The sequence below is a fragment of the Tyto alba genome, unplaced genomic scaffold, assembly GCF_018691265.1.
Source record: "Tyto alba isolate M040663 unplaced genomic scaffold, T.alba_DEE_v4.0 Super-Scaffold_32, whole genome shotgun sequence".
NCBI classification, from domain to species: domain Eukaryota; kingdom Metazoa; phylum Chordata; class Aves; order Strigiformes; family Tytonidae; genus Tyto; species Tyto alba.
The window spans coordinates 2,612,890-2,639,314 of NW_024881307.1; the positions used below are offsets into that span (position 1 = coordinate 2,612,890).

Consider the following 26,425-nt stretch of genomic DNA (forward strand, 5'->3'; position numbering starts at 1 on the left):
TTTTTTTGCTTTTTAACATAGGCCAGGCAGAATCCTACAAGGCTGGTTAACCACGTTGTGCCAAACTGTTCGGTTCACACACTTTGCTGGGGCACAGTTTCAAACTAGGGCCAGAGATTGCACATTCCTATTTTTGCTAATCAGAGCAGGAATAGAACAGCTGCATCACCAGTCACACAGAGCTCCTTCAACTGTGGATTTGGGTATTGCCTCTGAAAATTATTGCTCTGATGCTCAAACGGTGCTTGAGGAGATATTTTACTATGTGGTGTACAACGGCACACCTTTTCCCCACCTGCACTTTGTTTCCTATAAAGAAAATTACTTAATGCTTGTTACAAATTCCTTTCTTTTAAGCATGAAACCTGAGCAGCCAGGGATGTGGCTCTTCTGCACCTGGAAACAACAAGTCTGCGTTTGGCACAGCACCACGTCACGGACACAACTGCTCTGGAGCTTACGAGCTAGAGAGACGTGCTGGGAAGGCAGAGTAACCTAAAAAATGTTATTAATATACCCCGTAGCTTCTTGCACTTTCTGGTTTTGCAGATTTAACCACTGAAGGAAGCTTTAAGCCACTATTAGAAGTTAGCCAGTAGATTTCAATGCTGCTTCTTACTCAGCATTGATTTATCCTGCCAATACTCTCAAAACACAAAAGAAGCAGCCCCCAAGTAAACAAACCCTCCCTTTTTAAAATGGGGGTTTGGGGAGAAACTAAGATTCCAGATGAAAGCAGACTGGGAGATTAAAAAACCCCTGACAGAACAGCCCACCATGCGCTAGACTGCCACGGGATAGCCTCAAAATGACTGGATTTGATTCTCAGAGCTCACAGAAACCAGGTTTGACGTGAGGCATCTCATGCCCCAGAGTACCTGGACAATCAACGTGGTGACTTGCTCTTTTGGGGGACGTAGCCACGGTCTGCCATGGCTGTCCAGGTTTGCAAGAAAAATATTCCAAATATTCAATTTACAAAGGTCAATTTACACAGTTAGGAATGATGTAATGCTGAGGGTAGCAGAGGACTTTCACTTGCCTTTCCTTCAGCAAAAGCGAGTTCCCATGAGAACAAGTCAAAGAATTTGATGCAAATTTCCCCCTGCAGTTACAGGATTAAATGCTGAAGAAGAATGAGCGTGGCACTGACACAAGCTCTTAAATGAAATCCGGCAGATGAAACTTCAGCTCAGCAAAGTCTTCTGAATTAATCACAGACACAGGCTGATCCGTGAGCTAGCCAAGCAAGTCCTAAAGGCCAGGGTAATGTTAGGATCTGCAGTCTGCGGCAGTTAAATTCACCACGAGGGAGAGGGGAAGGAAAGGAGGGAGGGGAGATGGACAGAGAGGGGCAGAGGAGCCTCTGCTGCTTGCGTAGGATTTCTGGTAGGAACATGCCACGGGACTTGTCCAAGCAGCAGACGACACACATTTCGACACCATAGCTGTGCCCAAGAAAGCCAAACAAACACAATGGATTTGCCAACGTATATTCTCCAGCTCCACTGGCTTTTAGCATTAATTTATAGCTTCCCCACAGGCACTTTCGTGCAGATGGAGCAACATCGTTGCTCCCTGCGGGCATGGGAGCGATAGCTGGCTGGAGTCAGGGCCCAAGCACCACTCCTCTGCGTACAGAGAGGTGATGGGGTAGGTGCTCAGCCTCTGTGAACTTAACAGGACCAGGTTTTAATTGGAGATTTGAGATATCCACTGGCACGACCCTTGATAAATTCGTATGCCAATACAAGAAGAGATCAGAGCTATGTGCTACCACCTAAGGTTAAAGCTGCCTGAAAATATTTCTAAGCCACAACCTGGCTCCCACACTAATTTGCACAATTATTCAGGAGGAAAGAGGAAAAGCAGAGCAGAACAAGCTACCTCTTCCCATGATTTCAAAGCTCTTAGCATAACTGCAGAGTTTTGCTCAAGCCAACTATTATTAGAGTTAAGTCCCACTTTGACAGAGCTTGCGAGAAAGGAAAAAAATATCTAAGTTTAAAAATAACAAAACCCCCCAACCTGAATAAGTGGAGAGCAGGCAGAGCGAGAAAGCAGCACAGAACATGTGAAAAGAAAGCTGGCCTTATTAATAGCACACTGGTGCCTCCAACACCCCTGCACTCAGCCAAGTTTTACCGCTTTATTTCATAAGTAGTCATCCTATTTCAGTGGACTCAACCTCTTAAAAAAGGTGAAGCATGCCAGCCCCAAACACTGTGAATGTTTCCATAACAGAAACACGAAAACCTCTCTTTCTTACCTACACAATACACAGATCAACATAATTATTTCTGAACTGATGCGGACAGACTGTGCACAGATCCATACACCATGCTTGCTCGTTTTCCTTTCCAATTCAAATTCCCCAAGAAACATGGCCAACGATCTGTCAAAATGCGGGAAGCCTGAAGCTACCGTCTGTGGGTTCAACTTTTTCAGAAAGCCTCGGAGGCTGAGAGTGACCACACACAAGGAAGGAATTGCAGTATGGGGAGTGCAGAAATTAATCCCTCTCTTCCTTCTACCTGCGCTTCAGGCGTTTCCCTGTGACTTCAGGAGGCTGGAGGCCGATTGCCAGTGCCGTCATCGCACCCGCAGTGCCTCCCAGTGGAGATGCAGGATGTGCTGACAAGATGTTTCTCAACTGGCTGAGTTCTGCTCTTCCCCTTGACACAACCTCAGCTGACAAAAGGGCTCTTCTGCCAGCACAGCTGTGCCTACCCCCCGACTGAGGGTTTAGGGTGGGGGTTTTTTTTTGCTCTTTTTTTTTTTTTTTTTTTTTGGTGGCAGATGGGCTGTGCCAGCTCTGGGTGCGATCCCTTTCATGCTTCTAGCAGACTCAGCTGTGCCAGGAAAAACATCAGTGCAAATCCGGGCTGAGGTTGGGGAGAGGGGCCCCGTCCAGCGCCGCCCCGCACCTGCGCTGGTACCGGTGGTGTACAGAGCAGCCGGAAGGTCACCCGAGCAGCCACCTTCTTCCCTTGGCTTGCACTCGTGCAAATGACTGCACGGGGTGCGAGGCAACGCTCACCCTGCAGTATCTTATCCCTGCAAACAACTTGCTTGGGACGCTTGACATTTGTTTTGGAAATTACCAAGGCTCCCCCTTCTCGGGGGTTGGAAGGGCTTAGGCAAGCAGGTCTTGTAATGGATTAGAAAACTCTCTTTTTACTTTGGCTAAAAAATTAAAAAAAAGAGATATAAATGACATGGCAGAACCCAGCTGTATCCTTCTCCTCATCTTGGGTCTTTAGAGCCTGTAGACAAACCTTTTGGGTGAGTGCACATTTCTGTCTCCTGCCCTGCCAAGCTTCCCCAGCCTCCAACCCTGCTTCCCCCGGACCCTTCGGACACATTTGGGAATACCCAAATCCTTTCTCTTCCACGCTTTCAAATCTAGGCCTCCTGAAGAAAACGTCAACCAACTTACAAATACCTGATAACCAACAAGACGTGTTTCCATAGCACCTAGGAAATGTTACAAAAATATGTTTGTTCAGATTGCAAATACTGCATCAACTACAAACACCTAGTCCACAGAGTCTGTGGGTAAGAAACACAACCATGGGTGCTTAAAAAATAATGCCAAAACGCATGCTTGGTTCTTACTACTACTGTCAGAAAGCGTCTGCACTGTTAAAGGATTAAAGGATTAAGAAGGAAGAAAAAAATACATTGACTTCCTATCCTAATGCTATGTATCCTTAAGGAACTTATTTGAAATACTTAAAATTCTTGTTCATCTCTCACTTATGAGATAGCCAAAATTTACAGATTTTCTTTAGGTGGACAGGAGAAGTATTTCCGATTTGCCAGAGAAGGCTAAATTCCAAAGCAAGTTACATATAAAAATACGTTCTCCTAGTCAGAGGTTCATTGCAGCACGCAGAAAAAATATTCAACACCTTTTAACTTGGAGGACTTTTTTTTTAACCGCTCCATGTAAATCCACAGCTTGTCCCAGTTTGGTAGGGGCCTCCCGGGACTACTCTCCACTGGCATGTGCACCCGTAGGCACCTCCAGCTCTCCTGCAGCTTCTTAAAATGGTTAATTATGGAGCAACCTCAGTAATCCTCAGTGGCTTTTCAAGCAGCTCTACAGGAAAACGTATCAAGAAATTGCCCTCTTGCAAAATGAGGGCATTTAGAAGATTGTTCAGAGCTTCAGCTGGACAAATCGTCGTGGGGACTCTGTGCCTCAGGGGCTGGCTGTGGGGAGGGCCGTGGGGGGCACTGGAGCAGCAGCCCCAGAAGGAGAGGCCTCCCTGGTTCCTTTTCCCAAATCCATGCTGAAATAGCAAAACAAAACCCACTGGCTCGACGCTGCTTGGCTCGTGGATGTAAAATTCGACTTGGCCAAATTTAGCCCAATTCACTCCCCCAGGCTCTTTAGTACCCAGGGCAGGACGTACGTCGTGGCTGGTGGGATGCTCATCACACATGCCCGTGCACACTCGCCCAAAGAACACAGAATCTGCAATTCAGAGTTTCTGTCGCTATCTGTTCCTAGCACACAGGCTCTAGGGAGCTGTTCTCTCAAACTCAAGACTTTTCCGGCAGAATCACAGATTTTATGGTGCGACTCTCACAGAAGACCAGATGAATCCTGTATATAGCGGCATTTCCACGGATCAGCCCACAGTTCTCGGCCCTTTCTATTTCTGCCAAAAAACGGGAAGGAAAAAAAAGAAGGGGGAAGAATCACTTGAAACGAGGGGGGGGAGAGCAAAGAGAAAGGAAGGCTCCAAGGAAATTAAAAACTAACAGGAAAACGCTGCTGCAGTTTTGATTTATACTTCAATTCTGTACATGAATTTAAAGACCTAAAAAACCTAACCACTGCAATGGCATGTATTATAGCTGCACGCACTCCTGGGCAGGCATGGCAATAAATCCCTTTCTCCTAAAAACAAGTAATTACTGGAGCAATTCAGATTAAATAAGCACTTTATCAGAATTCACTGCACTGAAAGCAAGCTATGCAACGTCATTATGGAAGACCAAGTCTGGCATTCCTAATGTACCCAAGATGCAAACTACCAGCAAAATAATACTCTCAAAAAAAATCCTTGATTTTTAAAGGAAGCATACAACACTTATTGCAGGAGCAAAATAAAGCCTTAAAGCCTAGCTCAAAAATAAATCTGCTTTTGGTGACTTTAGAAGGTAACAATGGAAATACAGGGATTTCAGCAGAGGCAGAGCTTTACGCATAGCAACCACAAGAAGATTTTCAATCAGTTGAAACCCAAGTAGAAAAGATGCCTGCCACTTACCAAGTGCTTAAAATCACGGAATTGCACAACCATCAGCCTCCTTAACAAACAGGAATCAGCATTGTAGACAGCAGGACCCAAGTGAGCTCTGACTGACTGGGTTTCTTAGTATCACTTCAATACCAAATATCCATTAACCTATGCATTTTACTCAAAGAACAGATTGGGATGATCTCCCATGGAAGGTAGAGTTACCCTGCAAATTCATCTCAACCTCACTACAAAGGGACTAGATGAAACAGAGGGAGGTAAGAGGACAACATGTTGTCTGAACACTTTGCAAGAAATATGACGTGTTGCCTGTCTTACTAGAAAGCCCTGATCCAGCCTGCTGGAAAACGGAACTTACACAGTTTGCTACTCGGTCGCCAAAAATTCTACTTACATTTTCTTTTAAAGCACTTAGGAGATCCAGGAAAACAAAAGTCCAGATACAATTTAACGAAACAAACTAAAATAAATTGGAATGTCCATTATCAAACACCTCTCAGTAACGGGCGATCAAATTGCTTAAGTACATAAAATGTACCAGAGGCATGTCTGAGCTCCTTAGTTCCACTGGAACACTTTAATTTTACCTAATGCTAGTTCTGAAAAGCTAAAGCGACGTTGTCATGACAATGACAACACAACACAGTTGTTTTCTGCTATCACTGTGCAACTGGGTGCACATTAGGGTCATTTACTTTGCCATAAAACTACAGTATTTAACCACATTTCTTTTCTCTCTTATTCAAGCAAGTTCTTTCCTCCAGAACACGGTCAAATAGGGTTTGGCACACTCTTTGGATATATCTTTCTGAGGCACAAATTGAAAGCCTGGGAAGAGAAGAACACTTTATATTTAGAAATTCAGCAGTCAGGGAAAAAAAAAAAAAAAAAAAAAAAAGTAGCTAATTTATGATACACAGACTAATAACCATGTAGCCACAGATACTGCAGAGCATTAGCAATACAAGAGCCAGTTATGTTAAGCAGTACTCTTAAAGATTTGGACTCGCTGACTTGAATGAAATCACTTGCAGAAGGTCTGCCTGGGAGAAGGCGAATTCTTAGATATTAACACCAAAAAAATAATGATAAAGTACTTCAACTACATCTACCTTCGGTAACCAAACCTAGGCTGTTAGTAAATGGTTATTGCTATCACGTACAGTGTTAGACTTGGTTAGGACACTGAGAGACTAATTGTACATAACGGGCTCTACCTGAGCTCAGCTGGGACTGGTTCAGAGCCTCTGTAACATATGCAGAACCTGGCTTTACACTATCCATCTCCAAATCTGCACATAATTAAGGTCAGGTGGGAAGAGGGCAGAGGAACAGACAGAAGGCAAGAGAAAGGACAAAGTTAAATTAAAATACCTCCTGGAACAAACTGCAGGAGACAAACAATTTAATTTGTAGGGACAGCAATTGGAGAAACAGTGCTAGAAGAATCCAGATTTCAGGGTTATGCATTCTAAGGTGGTGTTTCTCTGGCATGCTCTAGGCCTGAAGTATTCTTAACTAGCAGTGTCTACGTGCAAAAAGAAGTCTAAGTGAAATGCCAAGCTCACAGTGTGAATAGCAAGAAAGATGAGGTGAGATGAAATAAGCTGAGTAAACACCCAAATCCCAAGACAACTTCAGCTGCTGAAGATGAAGGTGGATGCTACTGGTACCTGAACCACTGGGCTTAAAGCTGGCTCAGGTGTGACCACAGTGTATGCAGTCTAATTCTCAATTCCAATGCAAACACACCTATCACGGTAAATGGAGCTGTCACTGTAAAAAGAGTTTAAAAAATTATATAAAATAGATCTCAATTTAGGTTGACAAACGCTAGTGGAAGCATCGGTGACTTTAAACACAGCTGCAACTGGCACAACAGTGGTCTTTGGTATTGTTGGGAGACTAAAGATTTAGAGCTCATTTTCAGAGGCGTTCCATCCCAGTTTCAAAACCATATTTCAGCCATTGCCTCCCTATTCAGAACTCAGCTCGTTTTATCTGGGCAAGTTGAGGGCCAAAAAATGAATTCAAAAAGTAACTGCCCCCCTAACACTAGCCTGAACAGGACCTCAAAGCTTCCATTCTTAAAAAATACATGAAGTATCTTCCTAAATTACTAGTAACAGATGATGTGCAACCATGATCTTTGGTACACAGAAATATTATCAACAAGAACCACCAGTGCAGACCAGAGAGGAGAGCTCAGGCACGTGAGGGTTGTGGCCTGTGATCTCTCCAGTGATGCTCTGCGCGCAGCGACAGCCGAGCTGCTAGTCCCTGTTGCAATTACATGACTCACAAAGGGACATGGCTGTCAAAAGAAATTCATTTCACATGAAAACCAAGCAGAACCACTAATAAGCCTTATACCTTTGAGCAGAAGCATTGTAGCTGCTCCAGTGTTGAACTCTTCCCGCTCACAAACAGCTTAAAAAGGGGGGTGACTCTGAACGCTAACCTTCCAGGCTGCCTTAAGGAACCGGAAAGCTGGCTGTTCTTTGTTTTCATGTTAAAAAGGGGAAAAAGCCCAACCCCGCCTTGATTGATTATCTGAAGTTAACCGCTACTGATCCTTAGCAGGAACGGCATCTTTGAAGGGCTCATGGATTCAAGAAACTTGGCTATGAAAGAGGAAAAAAAACTAAGAAAAATCTTTTTCAGTACCCGTATGTCCAAAGGAAACTCTTTGGATCTTAGGAGCATTCCCTATTCTGACTCCTCCCAAACTTTTTGGCAGGTTATTTATTTATCAGTGGATATAGCCAGTCACAGCAATAAATGTTGCCCTCATTCTTAAAGACTCTACCCCAGTTTAAATATTCCCTGACTCTTGTGGGTTTGGATATGTGCAGTAGAAGCAGCCTCACCACATGCGCTCTCCATGATCACAATCCAAAATACAAACCCCCTTCCCGCCTTCCTCTCTGAAGTCTCTACCTTTCTCTTTGGAGAGCAGCTGATAATGTTGGCACACGCTCAGGAAGGTGCTCAGAAAGTTGAGTCTCCCCGCCAGAAACGAGAAATTTGCTGTCAAATAACATTCTTCTGGAGGAAGTGTTGTGAATAGGAACCATGTGCCTGTTTCCCACATTACCAGGGTATCAGCGCACAGCCTCTGTGCCAGCAGGCTGGAACTGTGCATGGGGAAAGCATATATATACACGTGTGTGTGTGTATATATACATATACACATATAATTAGTTATATACATCTATCTGCAGTATTTGCATAGCCAGGTTTAAGACTGATTTATGAACTCCAAACAACATCCCAGGGGGGAGTCGATATGTGTAAATGAGACCTTTACTGTAAAAAATGTTCAATCTATGGCAACAGTCTCCAGTTTTACTGGCACTAGGTTATTGCTGTGAGGGTTAGATTAGTACTAGCAGGATCTAAAAAAGACTATGGCAACATGAAGCAGGACTCTCTGGAGAAGAAAGCTGCTCCCACATAACTCCACAGTTGCACTTTGGGCATTGTGAGACGTTAAGCTCAAACACTATTTTCTGATCTTTAACAAGAAAAAACCCCGCAACTCTTTGCTTCTGAAGATTTTTAAGTCCTAACAGACTTTCAGAGACATGTTTAACTCCTGTCACCTGCTTTTTTAACTTCTTTCTCTCAAACTGACATTTGTATTTGATGGCCTGGCACTTAATTTCTTTCAGGTTTTACTGATGCAAAATGATTCTATCATCTCCAACAGAAAAGACTTAGAATCAGTTTCCTTGTTTCCCTGCTGTATTATTTTATGTCCAAAGAGCTTTAGAAAAGGCACGTTAGACTAAGGGTTTGTTTTGGTTTCCCTGAATATCCTTCAAAGCATCAGTGCTACTGACTTGCATGTACAGAAAAATAAGAAAAGAAGGAAAAACAGAGAGAGACAGGGAGTGAAAGAAGAAGAAAAAAGGAATAAATGAAAACGTACAAGGGGGGAAGTAGCTCCAGGACGCTGGACGGGCTCCGTGGGCAGGGGAGACTGGGAAGGTATAATTAAAAAAAAACAAACAAACAAACAAAAAAAAGTTGGTTAAAACATGCACCCATTGAAAATGGGTTCATTTCAAATAAAGCCCAGCTAGGCTATACACAGCACAAAACACAACTACAGACCAAATCCTTCAAGTTGTTCGGTGCTTTATTCCCTGAACACTCTGGAAATTCATTAGGATCCAAGAATTCCCCACCCAGTGTGTCCCAGCTCAAAAAATCCCCACACATTTTGCATGTCTGAACTTTTAGCACAAGGCCCATCCCTGCTGAGCAACACAGCAAACTATAGGATTTGTTTGCATTACTTCCAGTGTCTGCTAAGCATGTGTTTATGGTTAAGCCCGTGTTTAAGTACTTTGTTGAGTCAGAAACAGGGCTGGAAGATGAACGTTTCTTTATATAGATGGACAGTGCCAACCACTTACAAAAGAAAACAACTCCCAGATTTGTAAATTCACATTTTGCGTAATTCGGTTCCTTACACATTTAGCTTTCCTCCATTTCTAATGGTGCTGGAGCAGACAACTGCTTGATCTCATTATCCATTCCATGCAAAAACAAAACCAAAATTGTCTCAGAGCTATATTTTCCTAGTGACAAATGTTCTCCCTGAAAATCATTAATGGCAGAGAACGCGCTTTGCTCTTGCTGCCTCTGCCCCAAGCGTTAGCTTGTTTTTTGGATGGAAGAGAGACAACACCAGTGTCCAGGGAATAACCTCCGCACGGAGCAGAACAGCTCAAACCTGGGGTGTAAGCAAGTTGGCACTGTCCTGCTGAAGTCTCCACCTGAACGCCCATCCCACCAGGCTGAATCTCGGTGGCTTTCTGAGCCTTGGAGAAACACCTGCAGCACGTTTCAGAGACGTGTGCAAGTCCCCTGAAGAGGTATAGTTTTTACACTCACACTGCCGACTTTCCATCCTGAAATCTTTGCCTGCTCTTGGCTCTGCCTGAGCTCCACAGGAGCTGAAAGAACGTGATTTCTTGAAGGATTGGTCCTTAGGTCTGTCAACACTGAAAGCGCCTTTTCTGCCTTCTGCATCAGGAACTGAACTTGGTGGCCCTGAGCGTGTCAGGACGTTTATGCCCTGTCTGCTCCCATGCTGAAAATGGATACCTGGTTTGGCTCAATAAAATTTTCATTTAATTTAGCTTTAATGAGACAGTTGCATGTTGAACTGGTTTGTTTACACAAGATTAACCAGACTGGTACTAATTACATACATTTTATCTTTCCATATTTTCTTTATAAAAACACTAATTAAGACATTATATACTCATCAGTGTCTCGTGGCTGTTCAACCCAGGCATCTGCAGAATTTAAGTTCTATTTGTACCTGGTTCGTCCTGATTTATATTTTTATTTAACAAAATCCAAGTGTAATCTTTTTTTGTCCGGGGATTAGCAACTAGCCTGTTGCAAAGCAGGCATGACCTTTTAAGAGTCTGTTATGACTGCAAGAGCTCTAACACAATGAATGTAACTCAGTTTGCACTTTTGCAGTTAAAATTAATTCATTCAGGGCTATACCAGTCCTCAGGAGGTCAGAATAGAGCCTGTTGCCTGATCCAGACCTAAATTTCAATCCTCCTTAAATTCAGTGGATTATTTGTATTTGGCATGTTAACCCAGATTAATCTGTTATTTATGTTTTTTTAAAAAAATATTCTTTACAACAGCTTGTAATACTAACAGGTACCCTCTATTGTATCCTTAGTTGAATATCATAAGAGTACATTTAACTGCTAAATCTAAATTAAATGAATGGATGAGACAGGAATTTGAAAAATCCTCTGTAAAGTTGGGCAGAGCTGCTGGGTTTATTCATTCATTTGTCCTAAATGAGACTGAGGAACTGGTGAAAAAGCTCCCTAAACTTTTAAAAATGCTCATTGTTTTTTTGGGGGGAAAAAAAAAAAAAAAAAAGGAAAACATTACCTTCTTATCCCCCGTTTCTTCACTTAAGCTCTACCTGTCCCTCTGCAAACTGCATCTTTACTCTTTGCTTCCCCACCAAAACCAGATGCTCCCCAGCAGCAACCACGTTTAGAAACCTTCAAACAAATTATCATGCCAAGGCACGCTGCAGCAAGGATGCGGTACACAGCAAGATGCTACTTGTTAGCAAAAGACGTGAAACAAATTGCATGTATGAGCTGAAGCGTGAGGTATGACTTTAAATATTGTTAAACTACAAATAGCCAGAATGATGAGGAAGAACAGACTGAAACAGATAGCTGAGACGTGCTGCCTGTGACTTAACTACACCAGAATGATGAGTGGGGACAACATGAACACACACCATTCCCGGAGAAGACCAACCAGAGATGGACAGAAGTGGATGAGAAGAGTAAACACAGCCACAATCCACAGGCAATTCCCAAACGTTCACTTAGAAGGAAAAAACAAAACAGCTATTCATTTTCTCTCTTCCAAGCAGCACAATGAATATTTAAAAGATTCACTTCTCACCGAATATCTGAAATTCAAATGCAACCTTTCATCCTGTATCTCTTCAAAAATCTTCGTGAATACGAGCTGATTCCGTCTACTGTAGTACCAAATCCCAGCTAAATTGTCAGTAAATGGTATTAGCTATGAAAGATTTGATACCAATTCAATATAATAATGTAGGCTAAGAATGTATCATTAGAGTACTGTATCTGAGTAAGAATACAGGAAGAATTTAGAAAAAAGGCAAGTGCTCAAGAGAACTGGGATCTGGTGAGCCCACGCCACCTTCCTGGATGTTTACAGCGCTTTTTACGTAAATAGAAACAGTCAGGATATCAGTCTGCATCCCACCTGACAAAAAAAAGCATTTTCTTACAGTGCTGAACATGAAAAAAATGGGGCACGGGCTTAGTATAATACTGAAGGGAAAATAATACCCCCACAGGTAACTTCCAAAACCTCCTAAGCACCCTTTTTTTCCCTCGTATTACTTTCTCATGTATACAGAATTTGAAAAAGGAAAACAACTAAACGAATTTGTTAAGTGATAATGAGACTGACTTTAATTTTCAGGTGATAGTTTGTGTGCATATATTTGTGTATATATATGGATCTATCTCTGCAAGCATACCTATCCCTAGCAGTATTTTGGGAGATGATAACTTTGACAATCCAAACTTAATTGTCAAATATATTTCAGAGGTGACTCAAGGCAAAACCAATATTCTCTCTTATTAATTTGAATTTTCAGAATTGGATAAAATGGACCATTTTCCTGTCTGGTCCTTTTTCTTTCATTTCCCTCAGGCGCTGGCTGCATTATCACTGGTGTAAGCGTGTACCTCCACAGTCAAAGACAATATTGTTCCCAAAAGCAGAGTTTGCACTTAAACCTAAGCCTCCTCTCCCATTCCCTGTGTTTAATTTTGGTTTGTTCTTCAGTCATTATTTGTACTGCATTATAGACCATTGCAATATTTTATGGCTCTACTAAAACGCTGTCCCCATCACTTCTGCAAATCAAAACCTCTAATTATAAATAATAATAAAAACGCAGGGCAGGAAGTTCTTTGCTTTCCATCTGCTTCTCATTAGATTACTCAACCCAGACGAATCTATGGATGATTAAACAACCCAAGGAGTTCTACATTTGTAAACTCCTTCATGGCAAGGAACTTCTTGCTGCACATACAAAAATGTTCTAGATGGTCTCCACGTCACATTTTCATTAAAGAAAATAAAGTTTGCATGTTGGTAAGTATGTCTTATCAAGCCCACCCCTAAAACTTTACATTAATTCTAGATGAAATACCCTGCTAATGTTGAGTAAGGACAGAAGCTGCAAGTGGTTTCTTTTAGAAAAGTCTCTATTCCTTGGGAAAAGCCAATCTGATGGTTCAAATATAGGTAAAGGGAGAAAATGAATTCATGTGGATATTTAAGTGTATGAGAACTACCCTATATGTTTAAGCCACAGACTAGAACGCAGGGAATACGGGTGAGGAAGATGCAAGCTTTCCTGCACTACCCCAGCCATGCAACTCCTGGGGAGGCTCTGGAGGAACCACTTGGAAAGCTTGGATTTCCCATTCCTCCGCAGTGGCTCCGGCAACTCCCTCCTGCCCCCGTGCCACCTCCCGGGCTGTGCTCGGCCCCTCGGACCCAGCCCAGGAAACCCAAGCGCCTTCCTCCCCCTTCATCTTCTCACCCCTTCTGCATTTCACGCATTTTTTTTTTTTTTTTTTTCTTCCAGGAAAGAGAAAGGTTCCTCGACTTCTCCAACGTCGCGTTCAACACGCCTGAACTACGGGGGAACCTCCTCTCTGACTCCCAGCCCCCGCCAGGTCACAACTTCTGTAGGAGCTGAGGAAGAGCCTTCCAGACTTCGGCCTCCACCATACAAATACTGTTACTTCCCAAGGTGGAAAAAATAGAAAGCTTAACGCCACAAAGAGAAATGGTATCATAAATTCTGCACGCAAAGGAAGGGCAGGGGAGGATTGCAGAAACAGCTCCAACGCTGGTTCTAGCGATCCCTACATCTGAAAGCTCGTTAGCGTTCTTCTAGAGTAGTCTTTTGCCTTTAATTGTAGGCACAGAACAACTATCAGGGAAGGTCAACAGGGACAGTCTCATGACTTGGCAGTATCTTTCAACTTATTACTTTTAATAGGACTTGGGCTTTTGGTATCAACTTCGTAACAAACGTTTCCCAGGACTGAAAGAGGAAACCCACCCCCCAGCGTGTTGTTAAAGCCAAATAGAATCTATTAATCTATGCAGCTTCATTATCTCTGGTTAAAGCATAGCAAGAAACCACTCACTAGCAGTGCATGACATTTAATTGCCTGAGCCATATTTAATAATAAACACTTGCTTATGATTGTATCTATCAGCCTGGCCCGTATTTCGATTTAAAGTTGCCCTTGTCTACATGCTTTAGCTGACAGAGTACAGAGGGGTGACTGATGGCAGTATTTAGAGATCAAACAACAAAAGGCAGATACTGGATTTATGGAATGACCACCTGCTGCAGCACTCTGAATTGCCAGTGATCTCTGTGACACTGATTCTGGCAAACACATTTGCATGTTCCCAGGAATAACAAAGGCTGGAGATACCAGTGGCTCGGAAAACTATTTCCCCAAACTGTCAGCTCTTTGAAGCACGCAGATTGATGCGGTGCACTGATAGCCCAGGGTGTTCATGACTTTTCACCACTGAACCGAAAGTTCCAAGCTGTAACACAAGATCTGATAAAATGCATTTCCCTTAGTAGAAGTCAAACTTTTGAATCATGTCTATTTGTTTTAAAGTATCAAGTCAGCAATCTTATAAGATAAGGAATGTCATTAAAATAGAGAAAACGGATGAAAAGAACACCAGTTAACCAGCTTTCCAACTCGACTTGGCAGCTGCATAACGTTTTAAGAAAGATCAGCAATTTCAAACTGCTTCTCTTGATACAAAAGATATACAGATATTTATTGAAAATATAGATTTTTTTTAAAAAAATTGGAAGAATTAAACAAAAGCTTCAGCACCAGTAAATTCTGCAGAAATCTCGGTTACACCAGCACATCTAACTGCACTCACTTCCAGTGTATATTAGGATGACAGGAGAATCAGATCCAAGATCTCATTTTCTATTTATTTTTCCTTTCCTCAGCAGAGCTTGGTATTAATTTGCCTGTATTTCATACAATACAAAACTGTCCAGAAGGCAGTAGGAAGTAGATGGAGTCATATACCCAGAGCAGAAGCAATTAGGATTCCAAGTTCTGTTATATCTGACTTTCTCCATCAATCCTCAGACAGAAAGAAGCTTCCGGTGCTTAATTAATCTATTCTGTCTAAGTCAGCATAAACATTTTTGGGTCACCTGTATGTTCTGTGTGAAAAAAACCCTAACACACAGCACTCTCTGGGCACCAAGAACTGGGATATTGCATGGAATCACTAGTTACAGGTTGCTGAAGGTATCTTAAATTCTTAAAAGCTTAAAATCTTTCATATCATGCAGGAGATGGACGCTGATGTGAGCTTACAGAACACCACAGGTGAAAGACATTCAACAGTGGAACTATTCAGAGAGAGGTAACGTGTGGATGATCAACACACAGAAAGGAAAACGTAGTATGTATAAAGGATGATCAACACACAGAGTATAACACGGTATGTGTAAAGGAGATATTAAACACAGAACACCAAAAAGATAACTCCATTTGATTTCACTGCATCGTAAAACTTAACACACATACCTGGTTTTGGCACAGAATTGGTCACGGACTGAGGAACTTTGTCGTTAATTAGTTCAACACACTCACTAGGAAAAAATCCAACCTGTAGTAAAAACAGAAAGAGAGGCAGAGTATTGAATGTAGTGGGGTTTTAAGATCTGAACAATTCTTAAACATTTTCCTTGAACTGATGCTCCTTCCCTGATGCTCCATAACATTATCCAATATAAAAGAAATGATTTTTCAAAATGCTGCAGCCCAAAATTCTACAAACCAGGTAATTAGATCTGTAAAATATAGTTATAAGTCTCTTTTCTAAGCTTGGCACACAGGACAGAGATACTTAACTTGCAACAGAGAAGGGAGAGGACAAGTGTGCTACGCACCCTTGAATCTCAAGTGGAACTTGAGAGACACAGAGAGACTTTAGCTGGGTTTCCTGCACCTGGCTGCATGTATGTAACATGAAATTTAATGAAGAGAGCAAGATGTTTCAGCCCTTAGCATCTCAATTATCTGTACTGAAATCTCACCAACACTTGACCTTTTTTCACTGTCAAAATACTATATTCAAAAGCACTTTAGCATTTTATTCCTTTAGAAAACTGAAATCAAATGTGGGTGAATAGATTTGCATGCCTGTATAGTCCCATTACAGAAAAAGCCCACATATTCTCGTACGATAAGTTAGAGAAGAGACTTTGAATGCACAAAGCTCTCTACTGTGTCCTAGCCTTAGTGCCTGCACTTGAGCTGATGGGCGTGGGTAACAAGTGATACTCCTGAAACATTCAAATTAAGCATGTCTAAAGATCTTGCTAAAATGTTCAATGTGGTTCTAACTAAACGGAATTCAATTTAATCTTAGAGAACAAGTTTAGTAAAATATACATAGACTAAAATGAGTTCTATGTTTATAAGTAAGAACCCAGTAATTTGTCTAGAAACAAAGGCAGGTATTTTTAGAAGAAGCAGCATGATGCAGCAAAAAAAAAAATCTCTAACAAGAGCCAGAACTCCTGGTGTGTACTCTCGTATCTGCTTCTGAACATGGACAAGCCGGTGCAACTGTTGTGCCTCAGTTTCCCTGTCAGCAAAGGACAAGGGAGAGTAGTGCCACGTATCCATTACTGAAAACTGATTTGAGAGAACAGCTGACAAACATTCTGCAGGAGCTGGTTAACCATTACGATTTATCTGTGTATCTGCTAATCGAGCTGAAACAGAAAGAATATTCCAGAAAGAAACCCCAGAGGCAAGACTCCCCTTGGCGACTATTTGAAGATGCTTCAAAAGCAATGACCCACCCCTGGGCTACCACATAGCAGGGCTGTGCAAAAAATTTTGACAGGCAGTGAAAGCAGCTTCTTTGCTGCCAGCATCACTGACAGTGAAGACATCTCCAAGGGTCCAATTCACAGCAAGGTCCTGGGACTGATTATTTTCAAACGGTAATTTGCAGCGTTCCCAACTGACCTTTAACGCAGCATTTTCCCCTGCATCCCCCCCTAACTCAGAAATGCTGGAGAGACTGTTTAAATAAGGGTTAAAGACTGGAGTATGGGGAGGATCTTAACAGTGTGTTGAAATAGGATGTGCCTGCAGAAATTCACATGTCACTCAGAGGTCCCCACATCCGGGGAGAAGTGAAATTATTTCCCTTTCACTGTTTAAGGATTCGGGCTAGGATGTGACGAGGTTGAAGTTTTACACTTCCCAGCATCCCAACCTTCTCTCCACTTCACAGCGTCATCCTTCTTTCTTGTGGTCCCAAGTGAAAGTCAAGCCAGACCAGAGCCTTCGGCAACCTGGACCTTTAGTCCGTATCTCCAGACCTTTTTCTCTCTCAACCCAACACAGCTTCTGTACCGTGACACGTAACTCAAGCACCAGCACCCTCCGGAGACACCCTGTCCGAGGCAGGATTTCCCACCCCGTGGCAGGCAGGTCATTTGGAGAGCTGGAAGCATCGAGTCACTTCCCGCAGCCCCAGTTTGGTCAAGCGCTGCAGGGCCCGGGCGGATCCGGGAGCTGCCCTTCTCTATTTAGTCATCTCGCACAATTTTGTCTCCAAGGGGGTAAAAAAATCAAATCAAATCAAAAAAATCTTCCCGCTCCGAGTTGATTTTCACCCTTAAGCCTCCAAGTTAGTTAGCAGCACTGTCACGCGTGGCGTGTCCAGGTAAGCACCCCAGACTTGAGAAGTATCCCAAATTCCCTAAGGGAAGCAACAGTTAATAGTAATACCCGATCACTTCTTCCCACACCCCCAAAATCCAGCAAGGTAACCTTTTGTCCAAGTAAGGGGACAAACTGTAATCCATCATACTTCATGTTAAAGACTCAGAATATGCTTGTTGTTACGGCTACGACAGCACGGGCAGAGAACTTGTCACAGCAGCACTGTGGACCGGTAAGACCTCGCTTCCCCCATCGAAGGGTCCCTGCAGTTGAGACTGGCCTGCGCATCGCCCTCCTGCTCAGGGGACTCACAGAACCAAAGGGCCAATCCAAAAACCAAGGTAAGGTATGGCTTCACCCAACCACTCACTCAGCTGGCCGTGCCAGTTCTGCAAGGAGACGATATCCTGGAATTATATAATGTAGTGGTGATTTCTGTGCAGTTTATAGATGGAAACACGGCGATTAGCACAAGAAATCCAGCATGGATACTGGCATCACACACAGGGGCCCTTCGTCAGGCAGCTCATAGCTCAGCGATGCTGCTTTGCTAGGGGAGGTTGAGAAACAGGCTGACTGGTACAAACACAAAAAGTACTGGTATTCAAACAAAATACTTTATATGCCTTTTAAATACTTTACTATAGCTAAGAGTGAGGCTCTCTTGGACATTTCCTGTGCAAGAGATGCAGGAGATGATTTTTCAAGTTAGGAAAAATGTACCCATCAGTGAAAGTCTCAGCCCCATCACACAAATGATACATGTGGGTGACTCCATAGCTGAAGTGATATTAACTTCTTTCTTTTTTGATGCTTTGAGAATTGTTTTAATTGCCCACAGCGTCTATGCCTGAGATGTGTAAAGAAACCTGAAGTACTTGGACACCAGCCTTCCATTAATCATAATGAAAAATGGTGGATCTAAATGCAGCCCCAAATCCCACACTGTAATCAAAAGCTCATTTGCCTTTGGTTGTTAACATAATGCTCCTCCCGTTTCTGGATGCGATATACAATGCTAAACATGAATTTGGAAATGAAAGAAGACCCAAGACAGTTATGTCACTGCTTCTAGGTATCTTGGAACTTCTCCCAAATAAAACACCTAATGTTCTCAATGCATCACTTTTGCCATGTTCAAAACCAATAATTATAATGGATTTCTTAGGGAAAGAGAATTTTTACTTGTGCTAGCGTTGACAAGCTCTCTGATGTTAACTTACCGGTAATAGTTCTCACGGTTTACATTTTCTGACTTATTTATTCTAACTTTTTTTGCAAGGTCCCCAAGAGATCATCTTCAGGGTCATAACTCCTAGCTTGTGCCTTATTCCCACCCACTTAAAAGATGCTGCTTTTCCTCCCATGGAAAGTTTTCCATGATTTTGTATAAATAAATGAGTTTAGTCCAAGAGTTAATCTCAACAGATGTAGCAAGGCACTATTAGAGCTTGAGCCAGGATTAAAGGATTTGGCAATGTACAAAAATTAATAGCAAGGGTAGTATATATTTAGATAAATACAAGGTCATCTAAAGGTTCAAAAAATCACTACACACCTTATTCAGAGGAGGAAAGCATAGGCTACTGTTGTATGCAAACATTTCTGCAATAGCTACCGTATCTTTTTTGCCAGCATCGGCTAAAGCAGGAAGATACATGAGGCTTTAAGGGGAAAAGTCAAAGTAACAGTTAATAATTTTCAGGGTGGAGGAGGGAATTCAAACAAATCGGGAAGCAGCAGCAACATAAATGGCAAATGAAACACTGAGCCATTTTGATTGGGGTTTTTTGGTACTGACATAGGGTAAAGCATGGCTTGAATTTTATTAAAAATTTTTTTTCTCCGTTAGTTTAAAATCATGCTAGCTAGCAAGACCTAACGGTGAAACATCAACTTTTTATTGCTTGCTCGGCTTTCACGAGCAGGATTTTCACTATGCTGTTTGCCATGTAACTATGCAGTAGTGGCTAGGGCACCCTCGCCTACTTTCCTGGAGTACAACTGGTGTACCAGGGCAGCTCCTACTAAGGAGATACCCATCTTAGAGGGGCATCAGTTACAGGAGGAACAGGGCTGTTAGTCCTCTTATCCTGAATTCTTGTAAAAGAGAGCTGAACAGCCTGACCACAGAGCTCTTCTAATTTCTTTTATCCATTCAAAAAAAATAAAAAATAAAAAAAAAAATGGTGTGGATAACACGTGTTAATTACCCGTTTCTGACCGGTATGCCAGCTGCACTTTGGGGAAACGCCGGCAGACACGGGCCAAAACAGGGCAGAGCAGGCTACTCGTGGCAAATCAGTTCAGATGTAAGTTTGTCCAATCCCTTCCTGCCCTTGGCACCGTCCTGCACGGGGAGGTGGCCGTCTGGCTGAGAAACGATGGCACTGGTGACACGGCTACTGGGCTCCTGCACAGATTTGCCTGTGGCATCACTGTGTTCAGGTTCAGCACGGAAGATGGTTTGAAAGCAAGGGCCTGCAGTTTCTCAACCAGTTCAAGCTCAGGTAAGCACAGGCTGATTTAAAAAAAAAAAAAAAAAAAAATAGTCCAGTCCCCTTCTGGTCACGCACACTCCTGTGCATGGTTTGTGTCACCTCCAGCAGCTGTGCAACTAATAAAACTACACCCAAACCCCAGAATTATTCCGAACATCAAAAGGCAGTTGTGCATCAAAAAAAAAGAGGGCCTGTCCCTAATGATTCAGCTGTCTGAAACAGAGTTACTGATTGAAAAGACAAAGCATGAAGAAAAGGAAGAGGAGAACAAAGAGGGCTGGAAGGCTGTTACATGGAGGTGGCTGTAATTTAGGTAACAATCTTGCAATGAAAGCAGTGACTCACTAAGGGCATTTCAAAAGAAAAAGGCTTGAGGAAAAAAATCTAAAAATCATTTTAATTCAACCAGAGAAAATGATAAGAAGCCTAGTGGGTGGTTCTGTTCCGCACAGGATTATGCCTTGCCTTGCAATGCAGTCGTTGGATCAGGTATTGGGAGGAAGGCACTCAACAACTGTAACACAGAAATCTGAAAGGTAACAAAACTGGTGATTCATTCCTGAAGGACAGCTCTGGCTGGCAGAGAATTAATGGACTTGCACGCTGAATCACAGCTGCAGTTCCCACTGAACATGCTCGCAGCCCATCAGATCTGCTTTTCCGTTCACACCTGTAGACCTGCCTCTTCTTCATTTGCACAACATTGAGAAACCCTTTAATTATTCTAATAGATGGGGGGACAGGCCGAAATGAATGCGCTTCTGCCCAGACATACACAAGCCACAGATGGTTTAAATGCACAAAACCAGGTAAGTTATTTTAAGTCAAGAAGTAACTTTTTTTCCGCGTTTGGCAAAACCTTTCTATCATCCTATCAAGACATGATTTACAATGTAAGCTGTGATCCATTTGATAAAACCTTGCTCCTTTACTAGAACAAAGCAAAAACCTGAAAAGTAACACAAACAAACTGTCCAATCATTTGTTTGGACCTCCTCCTTTTATCTGCTCTCAGAAGCACAACTATCTGGCAAGACAGTCTTTGTTGATTTATTTTATTAATTAAAATGACTGGATCAACAGCTTGCTATCACGTTTGCAATGGCTATTGCTCCTAAATGGACACAGAATTGTTTGCCTATAATAAATGCTTTAAAAGCTGCACAGCTTCATCAGTATTTATATATATTATTGTAACAACATTCTTTACCTATACACTCTTTTAAAGTATTTATCAAGTGCACTTCTGTACTGAACTGTAACACATCTCCAGGTCTGGTGTATGGACACCAGAGATAAATTCCCTTTCTCCAAACTCTCTTCTCCACTGCAGCAGTTAGTATGGTCAAAAAACTCCATTACATCAGGAAATGCACTTTTTCTGGACACTCACAGCTTATGGCCCTTAAGCTTGAAATACAGGTTAAAAACCCCTCTTGGTACAATGTTGATGGTGTTTCACGGAAATGAAAAGCTCTGGTAAGTACATTTCAAAGGAATGACAAAAACTGTCAGTTCACAGGAAAAAATGCACCTCTCTGCAAATCAGATCCATGCTTGTGTGAAGAGATATGTTTATGCAGCAATAACTGAGTTAGCATAGCTTATGAAATTACTGCCTGTCAACTGAGATACAGCTGTTGAAAACCACCCCTGAGCTAACCAGCTTTAACTCCGCAGTCAGCAGGAGCAGAAAGCATACAGATGGCCTGTTACCCTCAGCTGACACGCAGTAACTTCTTAAAACACGCTAACTTCATTTTCTGCATTTGTGCAAACACACCCTGAGAGCTACTGAAACATGTATTCGAGCTGCTGCTTTTCCAATAGTGTAGTTCAGCAGCCATGATCTCATTCACATTGTGAACGGCTCTTGCTTACAATTTAAGACGCCAAGATTATTCCACCCCTAATTTTTTGTTAAGCCAAAATACAGTGCTCTATTCCTGCAGCTGTTCAGATCTGTTGTGCCAGTAGACTGGGCACGGCTACAGACAAACCCCTTTTCAAGCTGTTTGCTCATCAACATATCTCTATGCTGGGGAAGCACAATAGGACTGCTGCGATTCGAGAGACAGACGGCAGTGACAAACTGCAGAAGAGCTCTCTTGCTTCTTTCTTTAATCACCAGTGATAGCCAGTCACAATTTCAGCCAGCCTGATGGCAAGCAGGGAGCTCGCGCTGACTAACAGAATCGACGTCCTGCGTGGGGATACCCACACACTTGCAATCAGTCAGCTTTCTGCAAAGTGTCTGCACTCGTGCATAAAGTAGTTTTGTTTTATTGATTCACTGGGAAGTTAAACGCGGCACGGGCTGGTCAGTCCAAGTAGCACTAAAGCATGTCATTAATTTTTGATAGTATGGCAAATACAGCTTTGGGGCTTCTAAGATCAGAACAAAAGTCCTGCAAAGACATAACACGGTTCAAAACTAGAAGAAGAACAGTTGAGTTTGTTTGGGAAATACCAGTGTGTTAATTCCAGAAACCAATTTAATTTCAGAGTAGGCATCATACATCCACACCGCTCTGATTTTACAAATGAGATATTATCTGAACTCCCACAACTGACATAAAGCCAACAAAAGCTGTATCTCACGTGCTCTGGCTAATCAGACAGAAATGTAATCGTATAACTAACGCTCCATTCAGATGGGATTTGTAGTGTTTGGAGATCCAGTTGCACACAGCCCTGGTATTAATGACAGCAGACCCACAATCTGATTCTGGCACAGAAAGGTCCATCAGGGAAAATCTGAGGTACCTTCAGAAGACTTTCCAGGCCAAAATATACAAGGGTCTGGGTCAATTCTGACCCTCTCCAGAGCAAACTCGTAATTCCACCTACTCACAGACAGCAACTGCAGTATGAAAATCCCTCCTGCTTGAAAAGAGCTGAAACGTGAGACACTACATACAGTGTGAGGAGGTAGAACATCAGTTATCCTGACCTCCAGTAGCTTTTGGGGTTTGTTTTGTAAATAAAGACTTTTTTTTTTTTTTTTTTTTTTAAATTTCCTAATGAGAAAATACAAGCTAGGGAGTAACAACTCTTTTGGAAGGAAAGTGCCATTTCAGAGCTTAAGTTTTGGTACCCAGTTGCCGGGTTTGTTTAGGACCTTTTGAAAATTCAGTCTAAATCTCTAACATTTAGAGAGGCCAGTAATATTAATACTACATGATAAATGCAGATGTGAAAGCAGAGGTTAGTCAAGCGGCTTGTCCAAGTCAGTGGCAGAGTCTTATCAAGTGGCTTTCCCCGAATCCTCTATGTTCTGCCCGATGTAGTTTTAGCAGAAGGAATGGGATGATTTGAGTAACAGTGTCAGCTGCCTCGGAGGGGGCGCAGCGGACGCTTCCAGCAGCATCAGGGCAGCTGTCTATCAAAGGGTCACAGCCACCCCTAACTCCCACAGACCCCACGTGTCTGCTCTAGCCCAAATCCAGAGAGAAAGGTGAAGTCCTCTTACACCAAGGCAGGGACACTCTGCTTGCATCCACGAGTAATCCTGCACAGCCACGGCGGTTCGACAGACACCCTGCCGAGCTTCTGGCCTCTATTTAAAGTCGTACTCTCACTTCTGATGCTTGTGCCTACCTGAAATCCATGTTTGCCTCTCCACCAGGTGGTCAGCTCCTTTGGTGGCATATCAATAACAGACACGATGTCTCCCACCTGCAAGAGATTGGCAACATCAATCACGGCTTGCAACGGGGCTAGGAGGAACGTGCTATTCAACTAACCGCCCTCCTGAGCTCTGCAAAAAACTGCACGGCTTGTGAGCAACTGCACCGATGCCAGCCTTGAGCCATCTGCCTTTGTCGAGTCAAACTGTGAGGTGGAAGAGTTACTGCATTATACAACAGACAGGATACAGCTGTTCATAAGGAAACAATTCTGAAAAGCAGCAGGCTCTCTGCCAAAGGGTACAGAAGCGTTCCGATTAAACCGCGGACGTAAGTAAGCGGGGATGGTGTGAAACACTTTGGAAAAATATTCTCAAGTAGCCCAACTAATTTTTACTACATGTCCTACATAAGAGTACGTAGGCATCAACACATGTCTCCTTGTTTCCTTTCGCAGCAAAAAGTTAAGAGCTCCCTTTATAGTTCACAAATCGATCAAGACATGCTTTTCTTAATTAGAAAATGAGCAGAGGAGAGGCGGGGTGGTGTTACGGCAACGGGAAGGACAATGACCAGCGAGACCAAACAGGTTTTCTGAAGCTTTGCTCATTCCCATGAAAAAATGTAATTCTGCAATAGTTCAGAAGGAAATCGGTATAATCAACACTAAATTTGGCTTGGTGGGAATCAAGATATGTGTGGCCTCTATAATAAAGAATGAGAGGCCAGAGAAGAAGGGACAGAACCTAAGTCAATATTGCAGTTAGGTATAGTAAAAATTAACAGTAATACCCAACTTTAACCTGCTGGTTTCCATTGATGGACCTCAAAATGCTTTAAAAGAAGGAAACACATCCCCATTTTTCAGACGGGGCTAACTGAGACACAAGGAAGCAAAGTGATTTCCTCAAGGGAACAGCAAACCAACAGCAAAGCAAATTGCCAGTAAGGAAACTGCTGTCACCACCAGGAGTAGAGAAGCCAGGTATTTTCCTCAGTATTGGGGAGCAACTGCCTGTTCGAACTAACAACAGCCTAAGGATAAAGAGAATGGTGTGGGTTAGGGACCAGAAGGCAGCATCGTAGAACGACGGATCATATTCCACTTCTGTTCTGCCAAGGTTTCTCACTGCATAAACTTGGCAAGCCACACGTGCCTTGGTTTCCCCCTTGCATGCTACGCCTCATACCAACTCCTTGGACTGCATGAGAGTTACAAGGCCAAGTTAGCCCGCTGGCACAGAGCTCCAAGATTTACAAGCAGGGAGTGCCATCGTAGTGCTTTTATTAGCACTGAGACACTGACAAACAGCCTGTATCCCGCACTGCATGCGTTTGAACTTGGAAGACAACAGACCCACATATCTTTCTGATTAGCACGCTAATAACTGCCTCGATTTTGAGTATGAACAAAACCCTGGCAGCACTGGACTTTCACTATTATTTTTATTTTTACTTCCTGTACTGCTCGCTAAGAATGTGAGCACCAAAACTCCTTCGGGCACTGTTTTCCTTCACACTTTTTAGTACAACACTGTGAATGCTCCAATAACAGCAGCACTGCACATAAACAATCAGAGCATAAAACGCTGCTTTCCGGGTGGAATAGACAAGAGCCAGACACCCAAAGACTTCCAGGGTCTGATCATCCATGTCTTTGCTCCACAGCAGCTCCTACTCTGCATCAAATAAGATTTTCAGAACAGTTTTAGATTATCCACTCTGCATCAAATAAGATTTTCAGAACAGTTTTAGATTATCCCCTGCCCTTTAAGTACCAAACTCTTCGACAGTTCACTTTTTGTGGGAGCAGAAGCTCTTAAAAATGGTTTTAGCCACGAACTTGTTAACAGGAACACAGGTTGTGTAAACTGGCCAATGAATAATTAAATTGGCACATGTCCACACACACACACACTTGTGGACAGCCTTCCACAACAGACACAACATACTTTTCATACGCTGCACAGCACAAAGTATGCAGGGTCTGCTGCTGCTCAGAGACCAGGCAAGAGTCCTTGGCAGTATCTGTTTAATCAGAAGAGACTAAAGCCAAGAAAAGCTGTATTTTAAAGATGACTGAACTCCTCCTCCCTGTATCCAACCCATTGCGAAACGAAAATTTAACTGAATCTTCTAAGCTTCACCTCACAAAACATTCTGAGAGCATCCTGATATATTCCTGAAGGACACACGCACACACATTACGCTTTCTCTATATGACAACAAGGCATGTAAGCTGCTTTAATTATTTACCTCAAAGGACAGTTCGTCTGCTGCTTGAGCAATATATCTCTTAATAACATGGGCAGCAGCAATAGCAGGAACGTTAATGGATGATTCCTCATGGACTAGCAGGTGATTCCCCTTGTTATCAATCTGAAATAAAGAGCACAGGAGACCGTGAGGCAGCTGAGGACAAGCGTGGGGGCATTTTGTTGGTGCTCATACATGGCAGAGGCTTCAAGCTGATTCAGAGAGACAGCGCAGCTTGGGGCCCCCCCGCCAAGGAGAGCAGCACGGAGGGGCAGCGCAGGGCACAGCGCCCACAGAGGAAGCCAAAGAGCAAATCACAGAGAGCGTTTCAGAAGGTTCTATGTCCCCATCCAACTAACGAGGAAAATGCTGTATTTGTGCATCTT

General features: G+C 42.8%; 1 protein-coding gene across 8 annotated transcripts in view; it reads right to left on the reverse strand.

The window, feature by feature from the left end:
* The window catches only part of ARHGAP32 (Rho GTPase activating protein 32), a 258,295-nt gene that overhangs the window by 52,022 nt on the left and 179,848 nt on the right, over nucleotides 1-26,425 (reverse strand). For 6 of the 8 annotated variants that reach the window (XM_032982271.2, XM_032982272.2, XM_042800645.1 and 3 more), the window contains 5 exons: nucleotides 26,040-26,162; nucleotides 23,755-23,832; nucleotides 15,494-15,575; nucleotides 9,211-9,261; nucleotides 6,494-6,568 (listed from right to left, as the gene is read on the reverse strand). In XM_032982271.2, coding sequence (XP_032838162.2) covers nucleotides 6,494-6,568; nucleotides 9,211-9,261; nucleotides 15,494-15,575; nucleotides 23,755-23,832; nucleotides 26,040-26,162 — 409 coding nt within the window. The remainder of the gene's footprint in view (nucleotides 1-6,493; nucleotides 6,569-9,210; nucleotides 9,262-15,493; nucleotides 15,576-23,754; nucleotides 23,833-26,039; nucleotides 26,163-26,425) is intronic. The other 2 variants (XM_042800649.1, XM_042800648.1) reach the window with 1 other exon arrangement.